At 47.8% G+C, this 22,798-nt stretch overlaps 1 protein-coding gene across 4 annotated transcripts in view; it reads left to right on the top strand.

The window, feature by feature from the left end:
* SUSD4 (sushi domain containing 4) overlaps nt 1-22,108 on the top strand; it is a 156,147-nt gene extending 134,039 nt beyond the window's left edge. For 3 of the 4 annotated variants that reach the window (XM_058430610.1, XM_058430609.1, XM_032136667.2), the window contains exons 6-9: nt 7,899-8,090; nt 9,554-9,698; nt 13,614-13,996; nt 14,999-22,108. In XM_058430610.1, coding sequence (XP_058286593.1) covers nt 7,899-8,090; nt 9,554-9,698; nt 13,614-13,996; nt 14,999-15,027 — 749 coding nt within the window. In that variant the 3' untranslated portion in view covers nt 15,028-22,108. Of the gene's footprint in view, nt 1-2,192; nt 2,661-7,898; nt 8,091-9,553; nt 9,699-13,613; nt 13,997-14,998 lie in introns of those variants that run through there. The other variant, XM_032136668.2, reaches the window with a different exon arrangement.
* The last annotated feature ends 690 nt before the right edge of the window (nt 22,109-22,798 follow it).

Below are 22,798 nucleotides of genomic sequence, written 5' to 3'. Positions count from 1 at the left end.
TCTTTTTCACAGGTGACATGATCATCTATATAAGAAATCCAAAATAATTGACCAAAAAACCCTCCTAGAACTAATAAGCAATTATAGCAAGGTTGCAGGATACAAGGTTAGTATACAAAGATCAATCACATTCCTATATACTAGCAATGAACAAGTGGAATTTGAAATTAAAAACACAATATCATTTACATTAGCTGCCCCTAAAATGGAATGCTTAGACACAAATCTAACAAAATATGTACAAGATCTATATGAGGAAATCTACAAAACTCTTAAGAAAGAAATCAAAAAATTAAATAAATGGAGAGATAGTCCATATTCATGGATAGGAAGACTCAATATATTCCAGATGTTCATTCTTCCCAACTTGCTCTATAGATTCAATGTACTCTTAATCAAAATTCCAGCAAGTTATTTTTTTGGTATTATTAAACTATTTCTAAAGTTTGTATGGGGAAGCAAAAAACAGAATAGCCAACACAATATTGAAGGAGAACAAAGTGGGAGGACTGACATTGCCAGACCTCAAGACTTACCATAATGCAACAGTAATCAAGACAGCATGGTATTAGTGAAATAATCGACAAATAGATCAGTGGAACAGAATAGACAGCCCAGAAATAGACTTACATAAATATAGTCAACTGATATTTGGCATAGGATCAAAGGCAATATAATGGAACAAAGACAGACTTTTCAACAAATAATGCTGGAACTATTGGGCATCCACATACAAAAAAAAAAAAAAAAGCTGGACGCAGACCTTACACTCTTCCATAAAATTAACTCAAAATAGATCATATACCTAAATGTAAAATGCAAAACTGTAAAACTCTTAGAGTATAACATGGGAGAAAATTCAGATGACCTGTGTATGGCAATGTCTTTTTAGATACAGCACCAGTGGCATGATGCGTGAAGGAAATAATTGATAAGTTGGACTTCATTAAAATGAACAACTTCTGTTCTGCAAAAGACAATGTTAACAGAATGAGAATACAAAAATATTTGTAAAAATATTTGCAAAAGGCACATCTGATAAAGGACTGTTATCCAAAATATTCAAAGAACTATTAAAAGTCTAAAACAAGAACACAAACAACCTGATTTTAAAATGTTCCAAAGACCTTAACACCATCGAAGATATACAGATGGCAAACAAGCGTATGAAAAGATGCTTCAAGTCATATGTCATCAGGAAATGCAAATTAGAACAAGAGAGATCACTACTTACCTATTAAAATGACCAAAATCTAGAACACTTACAAACCGAAATGCTGAAGAGGATGTGGAGCAACAGGAACTCTCATTTGTTGCTGGCAGGAATGCAAAGGGATATAACCACTTTGGAAGACAGTTTGATGGCTTCTTACAAAACTGAATATACTCTTAGATGATCCAGCAATCCTTCTCCTTGGTATTTACCCAAAGAAACTGAAAACTTATGTCCACACCAAAATCTGCACACAAATGTTATAGCAGCTTTATTCATAATTGCCGAAACTTAGAAGCAACCAAGATGTCCTTCAGTAGGTGAATGGATAAACTATGGTATCTCCAGACAATGGAATATTATTTAGCACTAAAAATAAATTAACCTTCAAACCATAAAAAGATATGAAGAAACTTTAAATGCATATTACTAAATGAAAGATACCAATCTGAAAGGGCTGTATACTGTCCTATTCCAACTATATGACGTTTTGGAAAAGGCAAAACTATGACAACAGCAAAACGATCAGTGATTGCTGGGGGTTTGGGGGTGAGTGGGGCAATGAACAGGCAGAGCACAGAGGATTTGGGGGGGGCAATGAAACTACTCTGCATGATACTTGAATGGTGGATACATGTCACTACACATTTATCCAAACCCATAGAATGTACAACACCAAGAGTGAACCCTAATGTAAACTCTGGACTCTAAGTGATAATGATGTGTCAATGTAGGTTCATCAGCAGTAACAAATGCACCACTCTGGTGGGGATGTGGATAATGGGGGAGGCTGTGCATGCGTGGGAGCAGGGAGTATACGGGAACTTCCTGTACCTTCTGCTCAATATTGCTGTGAACCTAAAACTGCTCTTAAAAATAAAGTCTTTATTTTTTTAGAAAGAAAAGGGCTTTAGGTTTTTTTTTTCAATCAAGAGAAATAATCTTCTTATGTTTTCATATTTACACTTCTTTTTTTCAGGAGGAAGACCTGAACATCTTTTCCCTGTCCTTTATTTCCCACACATCAGGTTGGCAGCTGCTGTGCTTTATTTTTGCCCTGTGTTAAAGTCCTCTCCCACCCCAGCACCTACCTGTTCCTCAACTAGCACCACCACATCTCTGTTCTAAATGTTGTTCTCCTGCAATAAAGGACGTTTGAATTAAACATTCCATTTTTATCATATACCGTATTTCACTATGATCTGCACACCTGTTAGTGCATCAAGGAAAGAACCAACTGGCATTGTTTTGAAGGTGTTAGAAACGTTGGCCTCTTTATTTTAGTGTGTATCTCAGAGGTGGGACTGGCAAAGCTCTATTTCACGTCACTAAAACATCCCTTAAATGGACACAAATCCTTGCACGTGGTGTCCGTCGGATGAAGCCATGAGGCTATGATAAAACTATTATCATGTCTCACCTTTTTTCCCCCACTGAAAAATGAGACCAGACACAGCATGAAAATTGCAGCTCATTGCCAATAGGAGAGAGGCGGACAGGGAACCACCTCTGGTTTACTGTGAAAACTTTGACATTTCCATTCACTCAAATAGCAAATGTTTATCAAGAATCATGCTGGATGCTACAGGAGTTAGAAAAACTCTAGAGACACGGCCCCTGCTCTCAAAGAGTTTATGGATCTGTACAAGTATTAGGCATGTAAAATGCACAAAGTGCCCAGGAACTCCAAGATCACTGCCTGTGCACTCAGGGAAGGCTTCCCAAAGAGGCTGGTGTTTGTGTTGGTATTAAATCTGCATAGGAGGAAATAGCCAGAGGGAGGGTGAGGAAAGGACACTAAATTGAAAGGAGGCTGGACAATGAGGGAAGGCTTATTTGGGGAAATTGCAGTCTTATAGCAGCCCCATCCAGCCCAGCTCAGGCCATTCTCGGCCAACACAGGGAAGACTTCAGGTCCCATGCCTCAGCACCCCATCCTTTGGTCCCACCTCCCCACATCTAGCTCACCTCTGTGAAGTTCCATAAGAGACTAAATATGGTAAAAACTGGACTCTGCTGCCATTTGGGTAGGTAGGAATTTTCCAGCTAGTCTGAAAAGAGCCGTAACCCTCTGTCATGAAACAAGGAACAGAGACTTCACACCTCGGGGACAGGAATCATCCGTTTCTGGCTGTCAGCAGAGCAGAGCCTTTCTTGGATTCTGCCTGTAACCACTGAATGTCCAGACTCCAAGCCTCACAAAAGCCCTAACTGTTGCTAATAATGTCTAAAGTAAGAAACATTAAGAAAAATGGAGTTGCAGAAGGATCTTTGTTCATGCCACCCACAGGTTTTCCCCGGGTGTGTTTCCCTTAGAACTAGCAACTGACGGGATATGAGTCACAGGCTGAGCCTAAAGGAGTTCTAAGATAAGAACAGAAAAAAGTGCCATAGCCTGGTCCACTTTTACTCCCAGAATTTCTAGGAACACACAGGTTATTTCAAACGCCAACCATGTGGCGGTTGTTCACGGGGCTGTTTGGCATGTGTCTGAGGCCTCTGGGTGTGGGAGTGTGTCCATCCGTCTGTCTGTCTGTGTGGAACTGTCTGTCTGTTAAGGAAGCTGTGGAGAGGAGACAGTAGCAGTACTCAGCCGAGCCCCATAGTGAGAGGCTGTGTTGGGTGAGAGGTGGAAGTCGCCTAAGCCATGGGTATTTTTATATTGGGATTTTTAAATAAGCCTCCCTACGTTTATAATTAATAATACTTTTGTTGTTGTTTTGTTCCAAGTTAAAAGAAACGCTCCCACCCTCTACCCTCATTACACCACATGGGGTTCCTTTACAGCAAAGCTAATGATCTGCCAGGTGCAATCATTACAAACACTACAAGGTGTGAAGATAAATGTTTCTACTTAAGGGGAAAATGCATCTCCATTACCAGCCGATTATGACGGTCTCAGAGTTAAAGCCCCTACAATGGATGGTTTTTATCTGGCCTCTGAGAAAATGTGGTGATGAGATGTGTTCACATTCTCTGAATGTTTGGGGCTTCCCTGGTGCAATCCCAGGTATTCTAATTGCACAAGGAGCCTGGTAGTGCCCCAGTACGGGAAGGGCAGCATGGGAACCCCAGCAAGTTTGGACACCAGTGATACTAATAGCTATTATTTATTAAGTGCCTACTGTGTCCCTGACCTTTGTGTTATGCGGTTTTCATACATCTTCAAATCCTCTCAACAACTGGAGGAGTTGGGAATTGTTTCACTCATTAGACAGATGGGAAAGCTAAGACACCGAGAAGTCAAACAAGCTGCCTAACACCCTGAAGCTCATCAGTGGTAGAGCTGAGGTTTGAACACAAATTTGGGTAACTCCCCTGCCCACGCCCCTATGTGCCACTCTGTGCTGCCTGCCTTTGCTCATTAAATGATTGATTAAATGGTTGATCTGTACGGTACAGAAATTCTTGAGCACACCATGGGACCATTTGCCTCAGGGTGAATGCAATGATTTGAACAGTCGTTCATCCTTCAGGCCCAGTGAGGAAAAAAAATGCTGCTGATAACAAACTTGCGTACATTTATGTGGGCTCTTTCATGACGTTTTCTGTGCTTTGAAAACAGTTTTGGTAATTTTCTAATCCTACAGTGGCCCTCAGGGGCTTGTTTAGAGAGCCATTGAGGAGAAGTGCCTTCCTGCTCTGTGTACCTCTTTTTCTCTTTCATAAAAATGTTAGATATTTAAGGTGTACAACATGATGTTTTGAGATACATCTACACAGTGAAATGATTATTACAGTCAAGTAAGTTAACATAATCCATTTCCTGAAATCTACTCTCTTAGTGAATTTCCAGTGTATAATACAGTATTATTAACTGGAGTCTGGATACTATACGTCAGAGCTCTGGACTTCATCCTATGGAACTGCATGCACCCTTTTACCCTTTGACCTACATCTTCCGATTCCCTCTACCTCCCCGACCCTGGTAACCACCATTCTGCTCCCCGTTTTTATGTATTCAACTTTTTTAGATTTCACATGTAAGTGAAATCATGCAGTATCTGTCTTTCTGTGCCTGGTTTATTTCACTTAGCAGAATGTCCTCCAGGTTTCTCCATTGTGTCCTAAAGGGCAGGATTTCCTTCTTTTTTAAGGCTGAATAATATTCTGTGGTGTATATTGCCCATATTTTCTTTATCCGTTCATCTGTCAATGGACACTTGCCATACCCTTGACCACAGAAAGGGGCTCCTGTCCCAGAGAAGATGCTGGCCTCCTGAGCGTACAGCAGCGCTGGAGAACGCTCCAGCAGTGCAGGGAAGGGGGCCCCCAGGCAGTCCCGGGGCCACTGGAGACCCCTTCCTTGTGGGAAGAGCCAGGAATTGAGTAGAGGAGAAGCAGCACGGAGGAGGGCCTCCAAGGAGAGATGAGCCCTTAAGGCCACATCCCTGGATCTCCCAGGACCAGTTCAACAACGTGGCCACTGCCTTTTTCTCTCTCCCTCTTCCTTATCAGCTGTCCTTCCCTTTGCTTCCTTCTGCTTTATTTCCTGGAGATGCTCCCAGAGCACCCTGGTGGTAGCAAACTTGAAAAGAGCCCCTGTTTGTGGAAATGCCAGGGGTTATGTGACTGCATTTGCCAGCCCAGGAGATACCCTGAGGCAGGGCAGCAGAAAGCTCCTGGGCCTCAGAGTCAGAGCTCAAAGCCTGTCTCTGCCAGTGTCTGCCTGTGGGATCCTCACAGCAGCCACCTGACAGCCATTTACTGAGCACACCCTGGGCCTGCCAGCCTCAGATCTGCCCTGGATCTTCCCTGCACTGCACCAGATCTAGACAGGCTGTCCGCCGCAGACCCCATTTCCCAGACCCCCTTGTCACCTGGCTCCCCACTGTCTTTGTCCAGAGGGAGCCTGGAGTGTGGGCAGGTGGAGAATCAGGCTACTTCTCCCTCACTGTTCCTGCCCTGGGGGCATCTCCAGCAGGGTCTGAGTTTCCCCGGGCTCCAGTTCCCGTGGGATAGACCTCCATGGTTCCACCTTCCACTAGGGACCCCAGCAACGAGACCCCTTCATCCCACCAGCCCAGGAGCGGTAGTGGCTTCCTGCTGTCACTAATCTTGGGGTGTTCCTGCTGGCTTCTCCACTTTGCCATCACCTCGTTAAATTCCATCTCTTTAGACACTCAAGTCCTGGTTTTCCCTGAATAATCAGTTTGTCAGCTCTGAACTAAGCCCTCACCAGCATTTCTCGAGATAGCCCTCAGAGACTCTTGTACAGCTGAGGACCCTGAAGCTCAAAGATGCACAGGGATTAGTTTAGGGTCACTCGGCTGGTGAGTAGTTCAGCCGGAATTCAGACCTAGGCCTGTCTAGAGCATGCCTGGGCTTCTACTCACTCCTCTAGTTGCTTCTGTGAGTTTCCGTTTCCCCTTCTCTGAAAGAACCAACAAGATCTACACTGCAGTGTTGTTTGCAGGACTAGAGAGTGCCTGTAGTGTGCCTCCAACCCTGCTTCACACGCCTTGGGACACCACCAGCAGGGTGGCCTGCTCTGCAGGGAGGGCCATCTTGTTTTCCAGCCTCAGTGGGCACCCGCTGCTGCCAGTGAGTAGTTTCAGTGGCCAGTGTGGAGAGGGCACCTCTTCTGGCCTGTACAGTGGGCACTGCCTGTTCTGCACTGGCCAGGGTGTTTGGTTACCCCAAGGAAGGGAATCAAAGTTAACTCTTTTACATTCTTTTTTTTTTTTTGGTCAGAGTTCTTACTGGTTTCCATGAGTGTGGGTTTGAAGTTGGCATTGATAGAATCTGTGGTTTGACTGTTTCTTGAAGAATGTTTAAGCGGCAGCACTGTTTATTTCTGAGTCCTCATCCAAGAACGAGCTCCTTGTGGCATAAAAAGCACCGAACTCCCACTGAAGCCGTCTTTGTGGTGACAGAGATGGAACCATTCTTACCTTGCAACCTAGAATGCAGTACCAAGATAGGACACTAAAAACAACTTTTTCTTCCCCTAACATGATGGGATATTCAAGTCAGAACCCTAAGGCGTCCTCCTAGGGTAGAATAAGCTTCCATTTGACAGAGGAGAAAAATCAAGGCTCAAAGAGGTTAAGGGATCTGCTTAAGGTCACGCAGTGTGGTGTTGATGGCAGAACCAAGCCTCATGCCCAAGGCATCTAACTCTGGTTGCCCTGGAGGCTGTGCCCTGGCTCTGCAAGCAGAGCTAGAAGAACCGCTCCATGTTCGTCATTGGCCAAGCCTCAGCAGGGCTGTAGGGGATCAGGTTAGGGACACTGCCCTGTGATTTTAATAGACCCAAATTACTACTGTGGTCACAGAAACAGGCTTGGGATAACTATGCCTTTCAGTAAAGATTTTGTCCAGAAATATCTTAATTTTATTTACTAGGTTGTCTGGTACATAATAGCATGCATTATTAATACAGTAGCTTAATACTCTCTATTAAATAGGCATACTCTTTGCATTGTAAAACGAGCCTCTCTTTTACGATGTACTTCACAATGCCATGTCACAACGGCACGTGCTCAGAATATTACAGCAGGCTTCCATTCCGCCTCCCATGAACTACTAAAAAGGAGACCATCTCTAGTGCAACTCAGTAGCCTGGTAATTAATCCATAAGCACATTTTTAACTGAGTTCTCCTAGGCCATTCTTTGTCTTAAGGGCTTCAGACAAAGGTGAGCATGTGGTTCTGAAACTTTTATTCTCCCCTACTGCCCAAGTCTGTCCACTACCTCCAATGGTGAGTCACGGAGATTTCGTCTGCCACCCGCGGCCTTGTGAGCGCTACAACCACGGAACCGTGGTGGAGTTTTACTGCGATCCTGGCTACAGCCTCACCAGCGACTACAAGTATATCACCTGCCAGTACGGAGAGTGGTTTCCTTCCTATCAAGTCTACTGCATCAAATCAGGTAAGACTGAAATCCTCACCCTTGGAGGAGATGGACCCTCCTTGGACCATCTGCACATAGTGGGTGGTGGTTATGTACCAAGCTGTATCTCTCCTCCCACGCCCAGTGTCAGGAACAGGATATCGAAACATATCATTGCGGGTCGATGGGGCTGCTGTTGGGCTCTGTGCCAGATGCTTGTAGGTCCTGTTCAGAGGGTCAAGAGTGTATTAACCTGTCTGCTGGAGGTCCTTCCATGGATGCTAGGGACCTAGGGACCCCATTCAGAGGGTCAGGAGTATTAACCTGTCCATTCCCAGCTTAAAAAGCTGACCCTCTAAACGGGGTCCCTAGACCCCTAACATCCATGAAAGGACCTCCAGCCTCCACACTCTTTTTTCTCTCAGCCTTGTCCCTTTCCACTGGTAAGGACACAGGCCTATGGATGTGACCAGAATTACATGCATTGCCCTGGACCCAAGCGACACATAACTTTACCTTTCTCTTCCACTCAAGGACACATATCAGAATACAAATGATACTGTGGGTAACACCTGCTCTCACTTGTAAAACTATAGGCCATTTGCAAGCTTCAGGGCTTCATAGTTAAAAGCAAATGACTTACTTGCAAACCACCTTCCCCGCTGGCCTCAGTGCACCTGGGTAGTGACCACAGGATAGAGACTGGGGTACCAGCACACACCCACTGTCTCCTTCCCACTCTCCCCAGCCCTTTCCAGGCTGGGGATGCTGCCCTGAGCAGTACTGATGACTGCATGCCTTTCCCTTGGGCACAAGGAAGCGCTCGTTAATGCCAGGTCTCTGGAGGCGCACACATGACCCTGTGAGCCAGCGAGGGGAGAAGTGCAGAAAGAATGTCTAAGAGGGTGGGCAGGACAAGGCAGGGAGACGTCTAAGAGACAGGGTGGCCCATGCCCAAAGGATAAGAGTCTCTTCTGGAAGGGTCTGCTCTTGCTGCCCCTGACCTGGCAGGCAGTTGATGGCCAGAGGTGGTAGGGCATGAGAGCTGTGGAACAGGGGTCCCCTTTACCCTCTGTTTCTTGCTTTACCCAACTCCACAGCATATCCCAGAACATTCACAAAGGGCCCAGCTTCCCACTCCCTCAGCCCTTGGTCCATTTCGGAGCAACTTCTCCAGGCAAGAGGGATGCTCACCTTTGTTCTCAAGAGGCCGATGCATTATTTAAGCCTGTGCCAGGCCTGCGCCTGGGACTGGAATGTGAGCATGCAGGTCTGCAACCTGGCAGAGCCCATGCCAGAGACAGGTTTTTAGTGTTGGGTGGATCCTGATGCAATTTACATGAGCTGCAGGGGTACGTGGTATCTCTGCCGAGCCCTGGGGGTCAGAGGCACCTTGCATGCATCTCTTGTGCCAGATGCATCCAGCAAATGAGCCCACGGGGAACCTCGGCACCTCTCACGGTCTGGGAGCCTCACCTACAGCTTTGTTCTCCCTCATGCAGAGCAAACATGGCCCAGCACCCATGAGACCCTCCTGACCACGTGGAAGATTGTGGCGTTCACGGCAACCAGTGTGCTGCTGGTGCTGCTGCTTGTCATCCTGGCCAGGATGTTCCAGACCAAGTTCAAGGCCCACTTTCCCCCCAGGTCAGTTTCATGTCTTGGCAGCTGTGGCTCAAGATCTGACTCAATGCAGCCACCCTTAGCAGCAGAGAGAGAATGTGGTGAGTGAAAAGTTGGAGCTCTAAAGGGAAACAGGGGAGAGCAAAAACCATGTTCTGGGTTGTTTTGAGCACCAAGCTGGAGACAGACCTCATTTTCCTCTTTCTTTCTTTCCTACCTCTCTCCCTCCTTCCTGCAGTAGACGATTTGCAGGTGGGCATCATGGGGGGCTATCAATGGGATCACAGAGTTAGGGCTGCAGGCTGTGGACTGCTCCACCCAGGGGCACCATTCCCACTGTGGTCCCCCTGCATGTGGCCCTGGAGTGAGGCACCACGCAGCTCAGTCTATAGGCAGGGTAAGACGCGCACACAGCTGACTGGGACACAGGTCAGAGGTGTGTGAACAAAAGTGTTATGCATTGAGAAGTCTCAGGAAGGAGAAAAGACTTTTCTGATTCCAGGAGGAATCAGGAAAGGGCTAGTGAGAGTCTACCATGAAGTCTTATCTGAACCCCTGGAGTGGGACATGTGGAAGGCGCTTCTCCATCCTTCTCAGCTGCACCAATCAGCTCGGGTTGGTATCTTCAGCCTCAAGTCGTCACCACCAAAGAGGACGGCACCAGCACCCTTAGGAACAAAGAAGAGCCACCCAGCACTACTGCTGGCAAATCACTGTTCCTGAGGGAGAAGTAGTTTAGAAAGCAAAAGGATAAGTTTATGAACATTGAGAAGAGGAGGTGAGGACAGCAAAACACCGCAGAACACTAGCCAGGGGGCCACTGATACAAGCTGTCTTTTCCTTGCCTTCTGTGGCCATGTCAGAGTCTTCTCATTTTTCAGAACCTAATGCTTCAGAAAAGGGCGTTTGTTTTTTGCCCACAGGGACAGCCTAGTCCCCAGAGTCATATGTACCTGAAAAAGGGACTATTGCTCATGGAGGAGGAGGCTCCTGGAATTAACCACTTCTCTCTTCCCTTCAGGAAAACGCAGTGTGTCTCTCACACCTCCCAGCTGTGAGAGGAGTGAAGGAAGTGGGCAGAGCTGCTGGAGACAGCACCTACCCCCCTTTGCCCTTAACCTCACACCCTACAGGGAGGCCTCCCTCACTTAGCAATTCTCCCTTGCCTGGCAGCAGGGACCGCCCCCCCATGGTCACAACCTAACAGGCACATCCCTTTCTCCCCAGCCACAAATGTGTGCCAGATGTGGGTGTCACCTGCATCCCTCCCCAGGCCCAGAGGTGTGTCAGTGCCATCCTGGTGCCACAGCAAGCTCTTGCTAAGATGCTGAAACCTTCCTTCCTCTCCAACCTGCCATCCACTCTCTGTCTTCCACATTATTATATATTCATCAAGGGACCGCGTTCTATCATTGAGCAATTACAGTATCTCAAGAAGGCCTGAGGATTACAAAGAGAAAGCCAACCCGCAAGGCTGTGATTGATAGTGCATTCAAGTACTTTAAAAGGGCCCACAGAGCTATTTTTCTACATATTCTTGGAAGAAAAGTTTCCAGGATATCCACTAAATATTAAGATGTTTTTAAAATGTTCTCAAAACCCTTTCACTTGATGTTCTTCAGCCCTTGAGTCTTTCATCTTTTATTATTCTTGAGTTGTTTGGGGAAGGTTGGCTTCAAATACATGACAAGAATCTCAAAGGCAAACCAAGAATGGACTTTTTTTCCTCCAGGTTCCACCAGAGTAGAGCCTGCAGGGATGTTGACGAGGGGTGTATGGGAGCTGAGTGGCATGGCGGGGACACGTGGAGGGGAAGCTGCCAGATCGTGAGAGCTGTAGCCTGGGTGTGGACTGTTAGGGTGAGAAATGGAGAAGAGAGGCGTCTGCTCACCCTGGCCTAGACAACATGGAGGTTCCAGGGACGGTGAGGAGGCAGGGAGTCCTGAGCGAGAAGAGGAGGCCAGCACAAGACAGTGAAGTGGCCGGAGAGGAAGGGAGTGTCATTGTCAAGGAAGCAGTAACTAGTGGTGGCTGTGGAGGGAGAGCAGTCTGGCTCAGAGCTAGCTCCTCCTTTCCTCCTGCCTCTTGCCTCCTACCCCCTGAAGAGCGTGGTCTTGGTGGTCTCCCGCCCTCTCTGGGCAGCCTTTAAGAGCTGCGGGACAAGGAGTCCACCACCATAATCTCCAAGCCTTTGCAAGATATTTCAAAAAGTCAGTGGACTTGAGCATTAGAGAGACACACAACCTATGCTTCCCCTCCACCCACAGATGTTTCATTTTCTTGGGTTTAGAGCCCCTGCCACCAGCACTCAGAGATTCACTTTCTGCCCACCCAGCTGGGTCTTCTCTTCCTGGTATTTTACCTTTGGCCTCCTCCCTCAGCACCAGTTCCCAGCAGAGACAATAAGAAACCAAGTTCTGGCCAGGCGCGATGGCTCACATCTGTAATCCCAGCACTCTGGGAGTCCGAGGCAGGTGGATCACCTGAGGTCAGGAGTTCAAGACCAGCCTGGCCAACATGGTGAAACCTTGTCTCTCCTAAAAATACAAAAATTAGCTGGGGGTGGTGGTGCATTCCCGTAATTCCAGCTACCCGGGAGGCTGAAGCAGGAGAATTGCATGAGCCTGGGAGGCGGAGGTTTCAGTGAGCCAAGATGGTGCCACTGCACTCCAGCCTGGGTGACAGAGTGAGACTGTATCTCAAAAAAAAAAAAAAAAGGGAAGAAACCAAGTTCCATTGGCTACTTCTTAGCCACCCTGGGTTCCTCTTGAGGCCAGGAGCAGAGTGTGGGGGGGTCACACGGAGCCCAGGCTGTGACGTCAGATGCCCCGGGCTCCAATCGGGCAGTGTTGAATGTGCAGTGCTGAGAAGCAAAGGGAGCAGGCCAGGAGCTGTGTGCGCGCCCACGCGAGGGAGCCCTGCAGACATGCAGACTCACTTTGCCGCCGCTCCTGGATCCCTCACATCAGCAGCCCGGGCCTTGCTTAGAAGAGTGGCGGGGGCGCAGGAGGTGGCGGTGAGTCTGCGCAGCTTGAACGGGGTAGTGACATGGTGCTCACAGCTTTCCTTTTTTTTCCTTCTTTCCTGAGTTTTTTTTTTTTCTATCTAGACTAAAATGTAGTGATTTTTATACTACAGCAGAAAACAGCGAAGGAACATGATGAACATAGGACCAGCTAGTCCCTCTGGGCACTCAGGGTCCACAGTTACTGTTTTTTGTTTGTTTGTTTTTTATGAGACAAGGTCTCGCTCTGTCACCCAGGCTGGAGTGCAGTGGTACAATCATGGCTCACTGCAGCCTCCAACTCCTGGGTTCCAGGGATCCTCCTGCCTCGGCCTTCTGAATAGCTGGGGCTACAGGCACGTGCTACCACATGTGGCTAACATTTTTATTTTTTGAATAGACAGGGTTTCACTATGTTGCCCAGGTTGGTCTCAAACTCCTGGGCTCAAGCAAAATCTCCCAAAGTGCTGGGATTGCAGGTGTGAGCCACCACACCTGGCCTATTTTCTATATTTTTAACAATGCTATCCCACTTTCAATCCCATCCTACAGGACACTGCAGAGGTGCACTGAGATGCTCTGTTAGAAAGGGTTATGTTGTCCCCTGCCCCATGAGCTTATGGCCAGAAGGCCAAAGCCCACAGGTCAAAGGAGCAAGGGAAAAGCATGAGGAGATAGTTAGGCCCAGAGGCAGGAGGACACGAGAGAGTGACAAAAAGAAAACCTCCTCTCTCCGGAGCATGGGCAGCCGGGGTGGCAGCATCGTCTTCCAGAGGAGTCCCTGAAAGGAGGCTGGTTCTTCCATATTATCCTCCATATGGGACTCTGCTGCCCGTCGTGGGTCCTGAGGACCCCGAGTGCAGGAGGGAGCGTGGGTGGCCTCATCCCGAGAGTGGCATGGCTCTGACATGTTGGCACTTCTTTCCTTTACACAGGGGGCCTCCCCGGAGTTCCAGCAGTGACCCTGACTTTGTGGTGGTAGACGGCGTGCCCGTCATGCTCCCGTCCTATGACGAGGCTGTGAGTGGCGGCTTGAGTGCCTTAGGCCCCGGGTACATGGCCTCTGTGGGCCAGGGCTGCCCCTTACCCGTGGACGACCAGAGCCCCCCAGCATACCCCGGCTCAGGGGACACGGACACAGGCCCAGGGGAGTCAGAAACCTGTGACAGCGTCTCAGGCTCTTCTGAGCTGCTCCAAAGTCTGTATTCACCTCCTAGGTGCCAAGAGAGCACCCACCCTGCTTCGGACAACCCTGACACAATTGCCAGCACGGCGGAGGAGGTGGCATCCACCAGCCCAGGCATCGACATTGCAGATGGTAAGTGCTTGACCCAGGGCCCAAGCCACACCTGCAAACACCTCTGCACCAGCATCTTCAAGCCAGCTCCTTGCTACGCACGCTTCACCCCCCAGCACAGAGTCAAATCAATGTTTACCTCTCACTCAGCTTAAATTGCTTCATGCTCTCTCTCCATGTAGAGGCCTTGGGCAAGGCCAATTATTGTAAGGAATGATCATCATCTTGCAAGTAATGAGCCCATTAATGGAAATTTCAAGAAGCACCAAAAGGCACTGAGCCATCCAGAGTAGAAAGGCAACAGTGGCCGGTGCTTCATTTTTTGTAGGGTCCATATGATCCGGAATATTTTTCTTCTTTATTCCTTAATTAGATAGGACTTCTGGAAGTGGGGCTTAGGGACAGGATGGCACATACATGCCAGGAAGAAGGATCCAGAGGCACGCATTAGGGCCCAGCAGTGTGTTCTAGCCCCAGAGTTCTGTGTACATAGAAGTTATTTTTACCAGATGTGAAGTAAAAATGCATGTGTACCTGTCACAAGGAAGGGTAGATTCATGGTAAAATAAGGAAAATGTGTCAGATTGATTAGGTCTCTGTTTCCTACAGAAGGGGAATCCCAGTGCCGCTTTGCAAATGAGAGCACTAATTTGGCTTATATTGAGAGTAAATGGCAGTAATGACATGGAAACAGAGGTCTCCTGGGCCACCACAGTGTTCCTTTTCTGCAAACCACGCTGCCTTTCTGTACTTGAATTTGCTATGACCATTAGGGCCTATGGTTAAAATCTAACATTTTTTATGAACTGGAAATAAGATCATAATTGTTTCCTGGCAAAAAACAATTGTTACAGAAAGATGCTGTATAGGAGGTTGATTTATTTGGTTATTAACTGGTATGTGGAACTTAACATTTTCTTCTCCTCACTGAGAAACTGTAGATATTTTAATGAGGCATATAATTCCAGATCGTCATGGTGTTTTCTGGTTATGTTAAGCTAATAACCGTCTCTTCTTTTACAGAAATTCCTCTAATGGAAGAAGATCCCTAATATGGGGCAAGATCCAGATAACTCTCCTGCTCCTTTGGGGAAAGGACCTTGTATCTTGGAGTGAGGTCACAGAAGGATAGAGCTTGGGGGCAAAATGTCTAACTTGTCTACATGGGGACCGCAGTTCACATTGTGCATCTCAGGCTCCACAATGAGGCTGACAAACTGCAATGGCAGGGCTATTAAATGAGATTTGAGGCTTCGTCAAGATCCATGGGGAACCAGGGGCAGCGGGGAAGCCCTCGTGCGGTCTTGGATGGAGGTGTTAAATGTGTATCGTGCTGTGGAACGTGGGACAATTCCACGCACATCCCACTGAATCATCACGCATCCCATTGACTGGCAAGTACTCCCCACACCCTCTGAAAGCATGTCACATCATGTAAATTTGCTTCTAACATCTGCTTCAAACTGTCTCTGGACTCCAAATTTGGATGGGTCAGCCTCTGCAGAAAGTCTGTGTTGAGATGCTGGAAGAACAGCAGAACCTCCTGCACCCTCAGCGAGGGGCCAGCTCCCAAAGGAAAGGTCCTTGTGTGATGTTTGGAGACTCTTCCTTCATCCAGACAACTCTACTCGAAGCAAGACGAAAGCAGGATGTGGCAGTTCCAGTGAGAAAGGAAAGGAAAGATGGACAGACTCTGCTTTCTGGAAATTTCTTCACAAAGTAGAGCTCATGAATTCTGTGCTGTCTTCTGGTAACATATCATCAGTGTTTGTATTCATGGTGTGGCACATGGATCCTTGGCATTGACTAAATCTGGTGGTTTTTACACATGGTCAGAATGTGTTCAAATACATCTCACGATGGAGACAGTAACCAAGGTAATGTTTAGTTTCAGCATTTTAAAAAGATTCCACTTAACATTTATCTCAGAATCATGAGCCTCTCTCTAGTTGACAATTGTCATTGTTCCCCCCAGCCCCAAATTGAACCATACATTTATTTTCCAAAACAGAAATTGTTTCTGTAAACATATCCCACCTTCAAAAGAAGTGTGAGGTTGGATTTTTCCCCCTTTTATTTGTCCTAAGATTCCAGGAGGCTGGCCTCCCAGCCCAGATAGCTCAGCCACCTCACCTGCTTATCATTCCTGCATTCCTACTTTGAGGGTCTCATCGTGCCCACTGGGTGTTGTTCCTAAGAAACTGATTGATTAAAAAATTTCCCAAAGTGTCCTGAAGTGTCTCTTCAAATACATGTTGATCTGTGGAGTTGATTCCTTTCCTTCTCTTGGTTTTAGACAAATGTAAACAAAACTCTGATCCTTAAAATTGCTATGCTGATAGAGCAGTGAGGGCTGGAAGCTTGATCAAGTCCTGTTTCTTCTTGACACAGACTGATTAAAAATTAAAAGAAAATGACAGTTTGAAGTGTGACTTTAATAGTGCAGTAGAGTCGGGTGGGCAGGAACGGGGTGGTGACAGTGATCATGGATGATGGGATTCAATGTAAGATTAAGAACAAGAGATGGAAGGAGATAACACACAGACAGTGCTCACCTTCTAAATGGAGGTTGTCTCAGAGACCACTGGGCAAGTGCCTCATTTTCTACCAGGCAGTTCAGAAGAGGCATGAGGGGCTATCTCTGATATTCTCCCCTACAAAGTAGACAGCAGCAACATCAAGCTGCCTGACCGTCAGACCAAGCACAGGGTTGCCTCTCCAGCCTGCAGCACTTGGGAAGACAGGTAGCACAGTGTCTTAGTCCACTTGTGTTGCTATAAAGAATATCTGAGGCTGGGTAATTCATAAAGAAAAAGGGTGTATCTGGCTCACAGCTCTGCAGGCTGTACAGGAAGCATGGCACCAGCATCTGCTTCTGATGAGGGCTTTAGGGTGTTTCCACTCATGGCAGAAAGGGAAAAGAGAGCTGGCATGTACAGAGATCACATGGCAGGAGGAGGCAAGAGAAAGGGGAGGGGGCCAGGCTTTTTTTTAACAGCCAGCTCTTGTGGGAACTAATAGAGCAAGAATTCACTCATTACTGAAGGCTGGCACCAAGCCATTCATGAGGGATCCTTCCCATGACCCAAACACCTCCCATTTGGCCTCACCTTCAACACTGGGGATCAAATTTCAACATGAGATTTGGAGGGATCAAACAAGCCAAACTATAGCATTCTACCCCCTAGGCTTCCAAATCTCATGTGATTTTCTCAATGCAAAATACAGTCATCTGTCCCCCAAGTCTTGACTTGTTCCAGCATCAACTCAGAAGTCCATAATCTCATCTGAGACTCAGGGGAACTTCGTTATAGCTGTGAGCCTGTAAAATCAAAATCAAGTTATTTACTTCCAAGTTACAATAGTGGAACTGACATTGGGTAAACATCGCCATTCCAAAAGGGAGAAATCAGCCAAAACAAAGGGGTAAGAGGACTCACAGAAGTTCAAAACCCAGCAAGGCAGACACTAAATCTTAAAGGTCCAAAATAATCTCCCTTGACTCCATATCCAGCATCCTAGGTGAGGGGTTAGCTTTCAAGGCTTCAGGTAGCACTGCCCCATGGCTTTGCTGGGCACAGTCCATGTGGCCATTCTTGCAGATTGGAGTCTAGTGCCTGTAGCTTTTCCAGGCTGAGGTTGCATGCTGCTGGTGGCTCTATAATTCTGAGGTACCCATGGCAGCCTCATTCCACAGCTCCACTAGGCACTGCTCTAGCAGAGTCTCCCTGCAGGGGTTCTGCCCCGAGGGAGGTTTCTTCCTGGGCACCCAGGCTTTCCAACACCCTCTGAAAGCTAGGAGGAAGGTGCCAAGCCTCCACCCCTCTTGCATTCTGTGCAGCTACAGATTTAGCACCACATGGAGGCTGCCAAGGCTTACTGCTTCTGTCTCTGTAGTAGAACCAAGCAGTACCAGGGATGCTTTGAGCCCTGGCTAGAGCCAGAGTGCAGAAATGCAGGGAGCAGCAACCCAAGGTGGTGGTGAAGGGCAGCAACATCAGGGCCCTGTCCCTTGAAACCATTCTGTCCCCCTAAGCCCCTGGGCCTGTGATGGGAGGGGCAGCCTTGAAGATTTCTGAATGCATTTGGGGCCTTTTTCCAATTGTTTTGACTATTAGCACCCAGCTCCCTTTCTCATTGCTAATCTCTCTAGCCTTGGGTTCTTTTCCTGAAAATGCTCTTTCCTTTTCTACCACAGCCAGGCTGCAAACTTGCTAAGTTTTAATGCTCTGCTTCTCATTTAACTACAAATTTCAACTTTAGATCATTCCTTTGCTCTCATACCTGAGCATAAGCTGTTAAAAGCAGCCATGTCACTTCTTGAATGCTTTGCTGCTTAGAAATTTCTTCTGCCAGATACCCTAGGTTATCACTCTTTTATTTTTCTTTTTTTTTCCCCCTAGACAGAGTCTTGCTCTATTGCCCAGGCTCACTGTGTGATCTTGGCCCACTGTAACCTCCACCTCCTGGATTCAAGCAATTCTCAGTGATTCTCAGCCTCCCAAGTAGCTGGGACCACAGGTGCGCATGCCACCATGCCTGGCTAATTTTTGTATTTTTAGTAGAGACGAGGTTTCACCATGTGGACCAGCTGGTCTGGAACTCCTGACCTTATGATCTGCCCGCCTCAGCCTCCCAAAGTGCTGGGATTGCAGATGTGAGCCACCACGCCCAGCCAGGTCGTCACTCATAAATTCAGCCTTCCACAAAGCCCTAGGGCATGGACACAAGGCAGCCAAGTTATTTGCCAATTTATGACAATGCTGGCCTTTGCTCCAGTTCCCAATAAGTTCCTCATTTCCATCTGAAACCTTGTCAATATGGCCTTTACTGTCTATATCTCTAACAGCATTTTGGTCCCAACTACTTAACCAATCCTTAAGAAATTTCAAACTTTCTCTTATCTTTTTCTCTTCTTCTGAGCCCTCTAAATTCTTCCAGCCTTCACCCATTACTAGGTGAAGTTCCAAAGCTGCTTCTACATTTTCAGGTATCTTTATAGCAATGCCCTACTCCTCGGCACCAATTTTCTATCTTTGTCCGTTTGTGTTACTTATAAAGAAATATCTGAGGCTGGGTAATTTATAAAGAAAAGAGGTTTATTTGGCTCAAGGTTCTGTAGGCCATATAGGAAGCATGGCACTGGCATCTGCATCTGGTGAGGGCCTCAGGCTGCTCCCACTCATGGCAGAAGGCAAAGGGGAGCCTGCATGTGCAGAGATTACATGGCGAGAGGAGGCAAGAGAGAGGGAGGGAGGTGCCAGGTTATTTTTAACAACCAGCTCTTGGCCAGGCACAGTGGCTCATGCCTGTAATCCCAACACTTTGGAAGGCTGAGACCAGCAGATCACCTGAGGTCAGGAGTTTCAGACCAGCCTGACCAACATGGAGAAACCCCACCTCTACTAAAAATACAAAATTAGTAGGGCGTGGTGATGCATGCCTGTAATCCCAGCTACTCGGGAGGCTGAGGCAGGAAAATCACTTGAACCCGGGAGGTGGAGGTTGCGGTGAGCTGAGATTGTGCCATTGCACTCCAGCCTGGGCAACAAGAGCAAAACTCCTAAAATAAAAATTAAAAAAAAAAAACAAAAAACACCCAGCTCTCATGGGAACTAACAGAGCAAGAACTCACTCATTGCAAGACTGGCAGCAGGCCATTTATGAGGGATCCACCCTGTGACCCAAACACCTCCCATTAGGCCCCATTTCCAACACTGGGGATCACATTTCAACATGAGACTCAGAGGGGACCAACATCCAAACTACAGCACACAGTTACCACGTACATCAAGGTATTAGTGTCAGCATTGCCCTAAGAACAGAGGCTGATAGGAAGGCAGGGCCTGCTTACTTGCAGCATCAAACAGTGTCTGATCAAGTCACTGGGCCCCTCCCCTAGATCCATCTACTTTGGGGCCACATCAGAGTCTCACCCACAAATATTGTTAACAGTGATTGTTTTTTCCCCATTACAGTGCACTTACATGGCAGGAACAAATCCTCACGATATTCCAAGCATGTCATGATCCCAATTTCCTTTTATTTTAAAAATCCCCAGAGTCCTCCTGGATACGACTGAACAGAGCCAGCCACTCTCACAGTGCTTGGGAATGAGGAGATTTGGAACAGGTGGGGCTGTATTGTGTCTTGTGCCTTATCAGTGTGCTGTGAGAGAACCATGCTCAGCACGGTGCTCTCTACTTTGGGAGAGTGCAAGAAGGCTGCCCCTCAGCAGTGCATTCAAGGGGGTGCAGTGGTGAAGCCAAGTGTGTGCCATCAAGTCAGCCTGAGAGGTTCAGTTAAGTGTTGGATCCAAGGAACTGCAGAGCAGCAGTTTTCTGGCTGACTTGCTCCCCGTGATAAGCACAGCAGAAGTCACAGACGCCTTCACACTCCACTTCCATGTAGCTTTTTTTAATTGCAAGGTTGTGATTTGCCCGTGTGGAACATTTAGAGCCTTTCCCACCTAATTACACCCTGCCCAGCAGCTGGCGCACAAACAAAGCTGCCTCTCCTGTCCCTGCAGAAGTGTTTGCCGCTGGTCACACAGCAGGCCTAGGACTGTCAAATGCAAAGGCTGGTGGGCTGCAGCCCTGCCAGCTCCAGATGCCTCTCCCACTTCTTTGTTGTCTCTCTCTATGCCCAGCAGGCAGACCCCATCCCCCTCCCCTAATATGGTCCTAATCTCTAGGAATTCCTGCAGAGGCAGTGCAAAATCATGAGAGAGCGTGGGCTTTAGAACTGGTTCATTGCCTGGCTTCAAAACTTACCTCTGCCACCAGCTGGCTGTGTATCTCAATGTCTTCGTGTAGAAATTAGAGAAGGTTTACCTCTACTTTCCTCACTGGGCTGTGGCAAAGATGACGTCTAATGGAAGTCAAGCACCCAGCGCAAAGTGGGCATTTGATAAATGACAGCCGCTGCCCCCTGTGAGAGGGCGGGAGGGTTTATGTGGGTGGTGAATTCCATGTGCATACCAGTCACCTATAACCTGCCTTGCTTCCTTCCCCCTCGAATGTGTTTGCAGGTGAAGCTTATTTGGGTCTGCCCAAAGCAGACAGACTGACACGTGCTACCCGCATTCCTCTGGGATCCTCTTCCCGGAGCCCATCTCTGACTTCTATGTGCTGAGTTTGCCATGCAAAGGGACATTTTCACTCCTTGGCCCAAGGGGCATTTGACCTCCTTCCAAGCACAGCCCTTCTCTGCATGCTACAGAAAGTTTTGCTCAGGGAGGGGAGGACAACCTCAGAAATCCCCTCAAGTACTCTGAAGGACTCAGATTATTTCCACAGGCAACCCTGTAGATTAACACTACCCTGCTTCCCTAATTTTATCATCTAGTTTGGATTAAAAGCATAAAAGTTAATGCCTATACATTTCCAAGGCAATAAAGGGGAAAGACCACAGTAAAGATGACTGGTCTAGCATGCACAGCAGAGCCCCGGAGAGCAGCAGTCACTTGTCAGGGAGGGCAAACACTGAACATGGTGGTGTTGAAAGCATAAAACTTAATGCAGAGTGTGTGTGCGTCAACCAGCCGTGTTCAACTGCTGTAGCAGGTATTGTACCATCTCCACACAGGGATAAAAACCAGTCATGCCTTGTTTTAAATGGCCAAGGAAGTGGTCCAGCTACCTGAATAGGAGCCATGAACCTGCCTTACTTAAAGCCTCATCCCATCCATGTGTTCAGAGCCACTGCGGTTGCCCCTAGTTCCCTGGCCCACTGGTTCTCCAGGGCCATGGGGAAAAGGAAACTAAACACCAGCAGATGCATGGAGAGGTGGGGGAAGGGGATGAGAGGGAGCCTGAGGGAACTGAGACTAATACTTTCTGCTTGTAGCCTATAAGAAATATTTGTAGACCCTGTTTCAGTCAATAAATATTTATGAAGCACCACCTCTGAGCCAGGCTCTGTCGGTGCTCTCTGGCCCAGTGGGAAATTAGGGCTGGTAGGCAGACAGCTACAATCGAGGGACTACGGGACATTTGACATAGGCCTGGACTCTTGGGGAAGGCTGTCCTGGAAATGGCAGCCCCACTGGTAGCAGGCAGAGTGGGAGATGAACTGAAGGTGGAAGAGCACACATCCAGTCCCGGAGACAAAGGACAGCTGGGTGGGTGGGAAACATAGGGGTCTTCAGTGCTTCCAGGGCCTCAGGATTGGGGATGGAAAGGAGGCTGGGCGGGGGCGGGGAGGTGGGTAGAAGGGGAGAGAGATGGGACTGGAGAGATGAGAAGGACAGCCTGTCGAGCCCTGAGATACCATGGTAGGGGAGGTAAGTGGTTCCTCTCAGAATGAGAAGCCATGAAAAGGCTCAAGGCAGAGGAGTTACTTGGGTGAGATGGGAGAAGTGCTCAGGCTTGAGAGCTGTTTTGCAGGCCCATTCAATTTTGCAAAGCATGAGCCTAGGGGTCAGGGACAGCCCAGCCTAGCGTGGGACTGCCACTGGGTCTCTGGGGGATCCCTCCAGGCCCCATTTTCTCAGCTATAGAGTGAGAAGATGGAAGAGATGGTCTCAAAGGTCTCCTAGCTCTGGCAGAGTGGAAATTCTCTTTGCTTGCTTAAAAAAATTTTTTAATCCAGAGTCACGCATCACCCAGCTCCACTCCTGCCATCTTTCTTAGCAGCGGCTGACTCCTTCTCCTCCACCCCTCAGCAACTGCCTGACACTCATCCCAGCTCCTTCCTCCAGCTCAGGAGCAGCCCCATCCCAATGCCCCCTCAGGATGGGGTCCACACTCTAGAAACTCTGAAGCCGCCCTCACCCTCTGATCAGGACAAGAGACACCAGTTACAGCCATTCTGGCCTCCTGT

The sequence above is a fragment of the Hylobates moloch genome, unplaced genomic scaffold, assembly GCF_009828535.3.
Source record: "Hylobates moloch isolate HMO894 unplaced genomic scaffold, HMol_V3 SCAFFOLD_18, whole genome shotgun sequence".
Lineage (NCBI taxonomy): Eukaryota > Metazoa > Chordata > Mammalia > Primates > Hylobatidae > Hylobates > Hylobates moloch.
The sequence above is the reverse complement of the archived record's forward strand: the minus strand, read 5'-3'. Positions and strand labels throughout refer to the sequence as shown.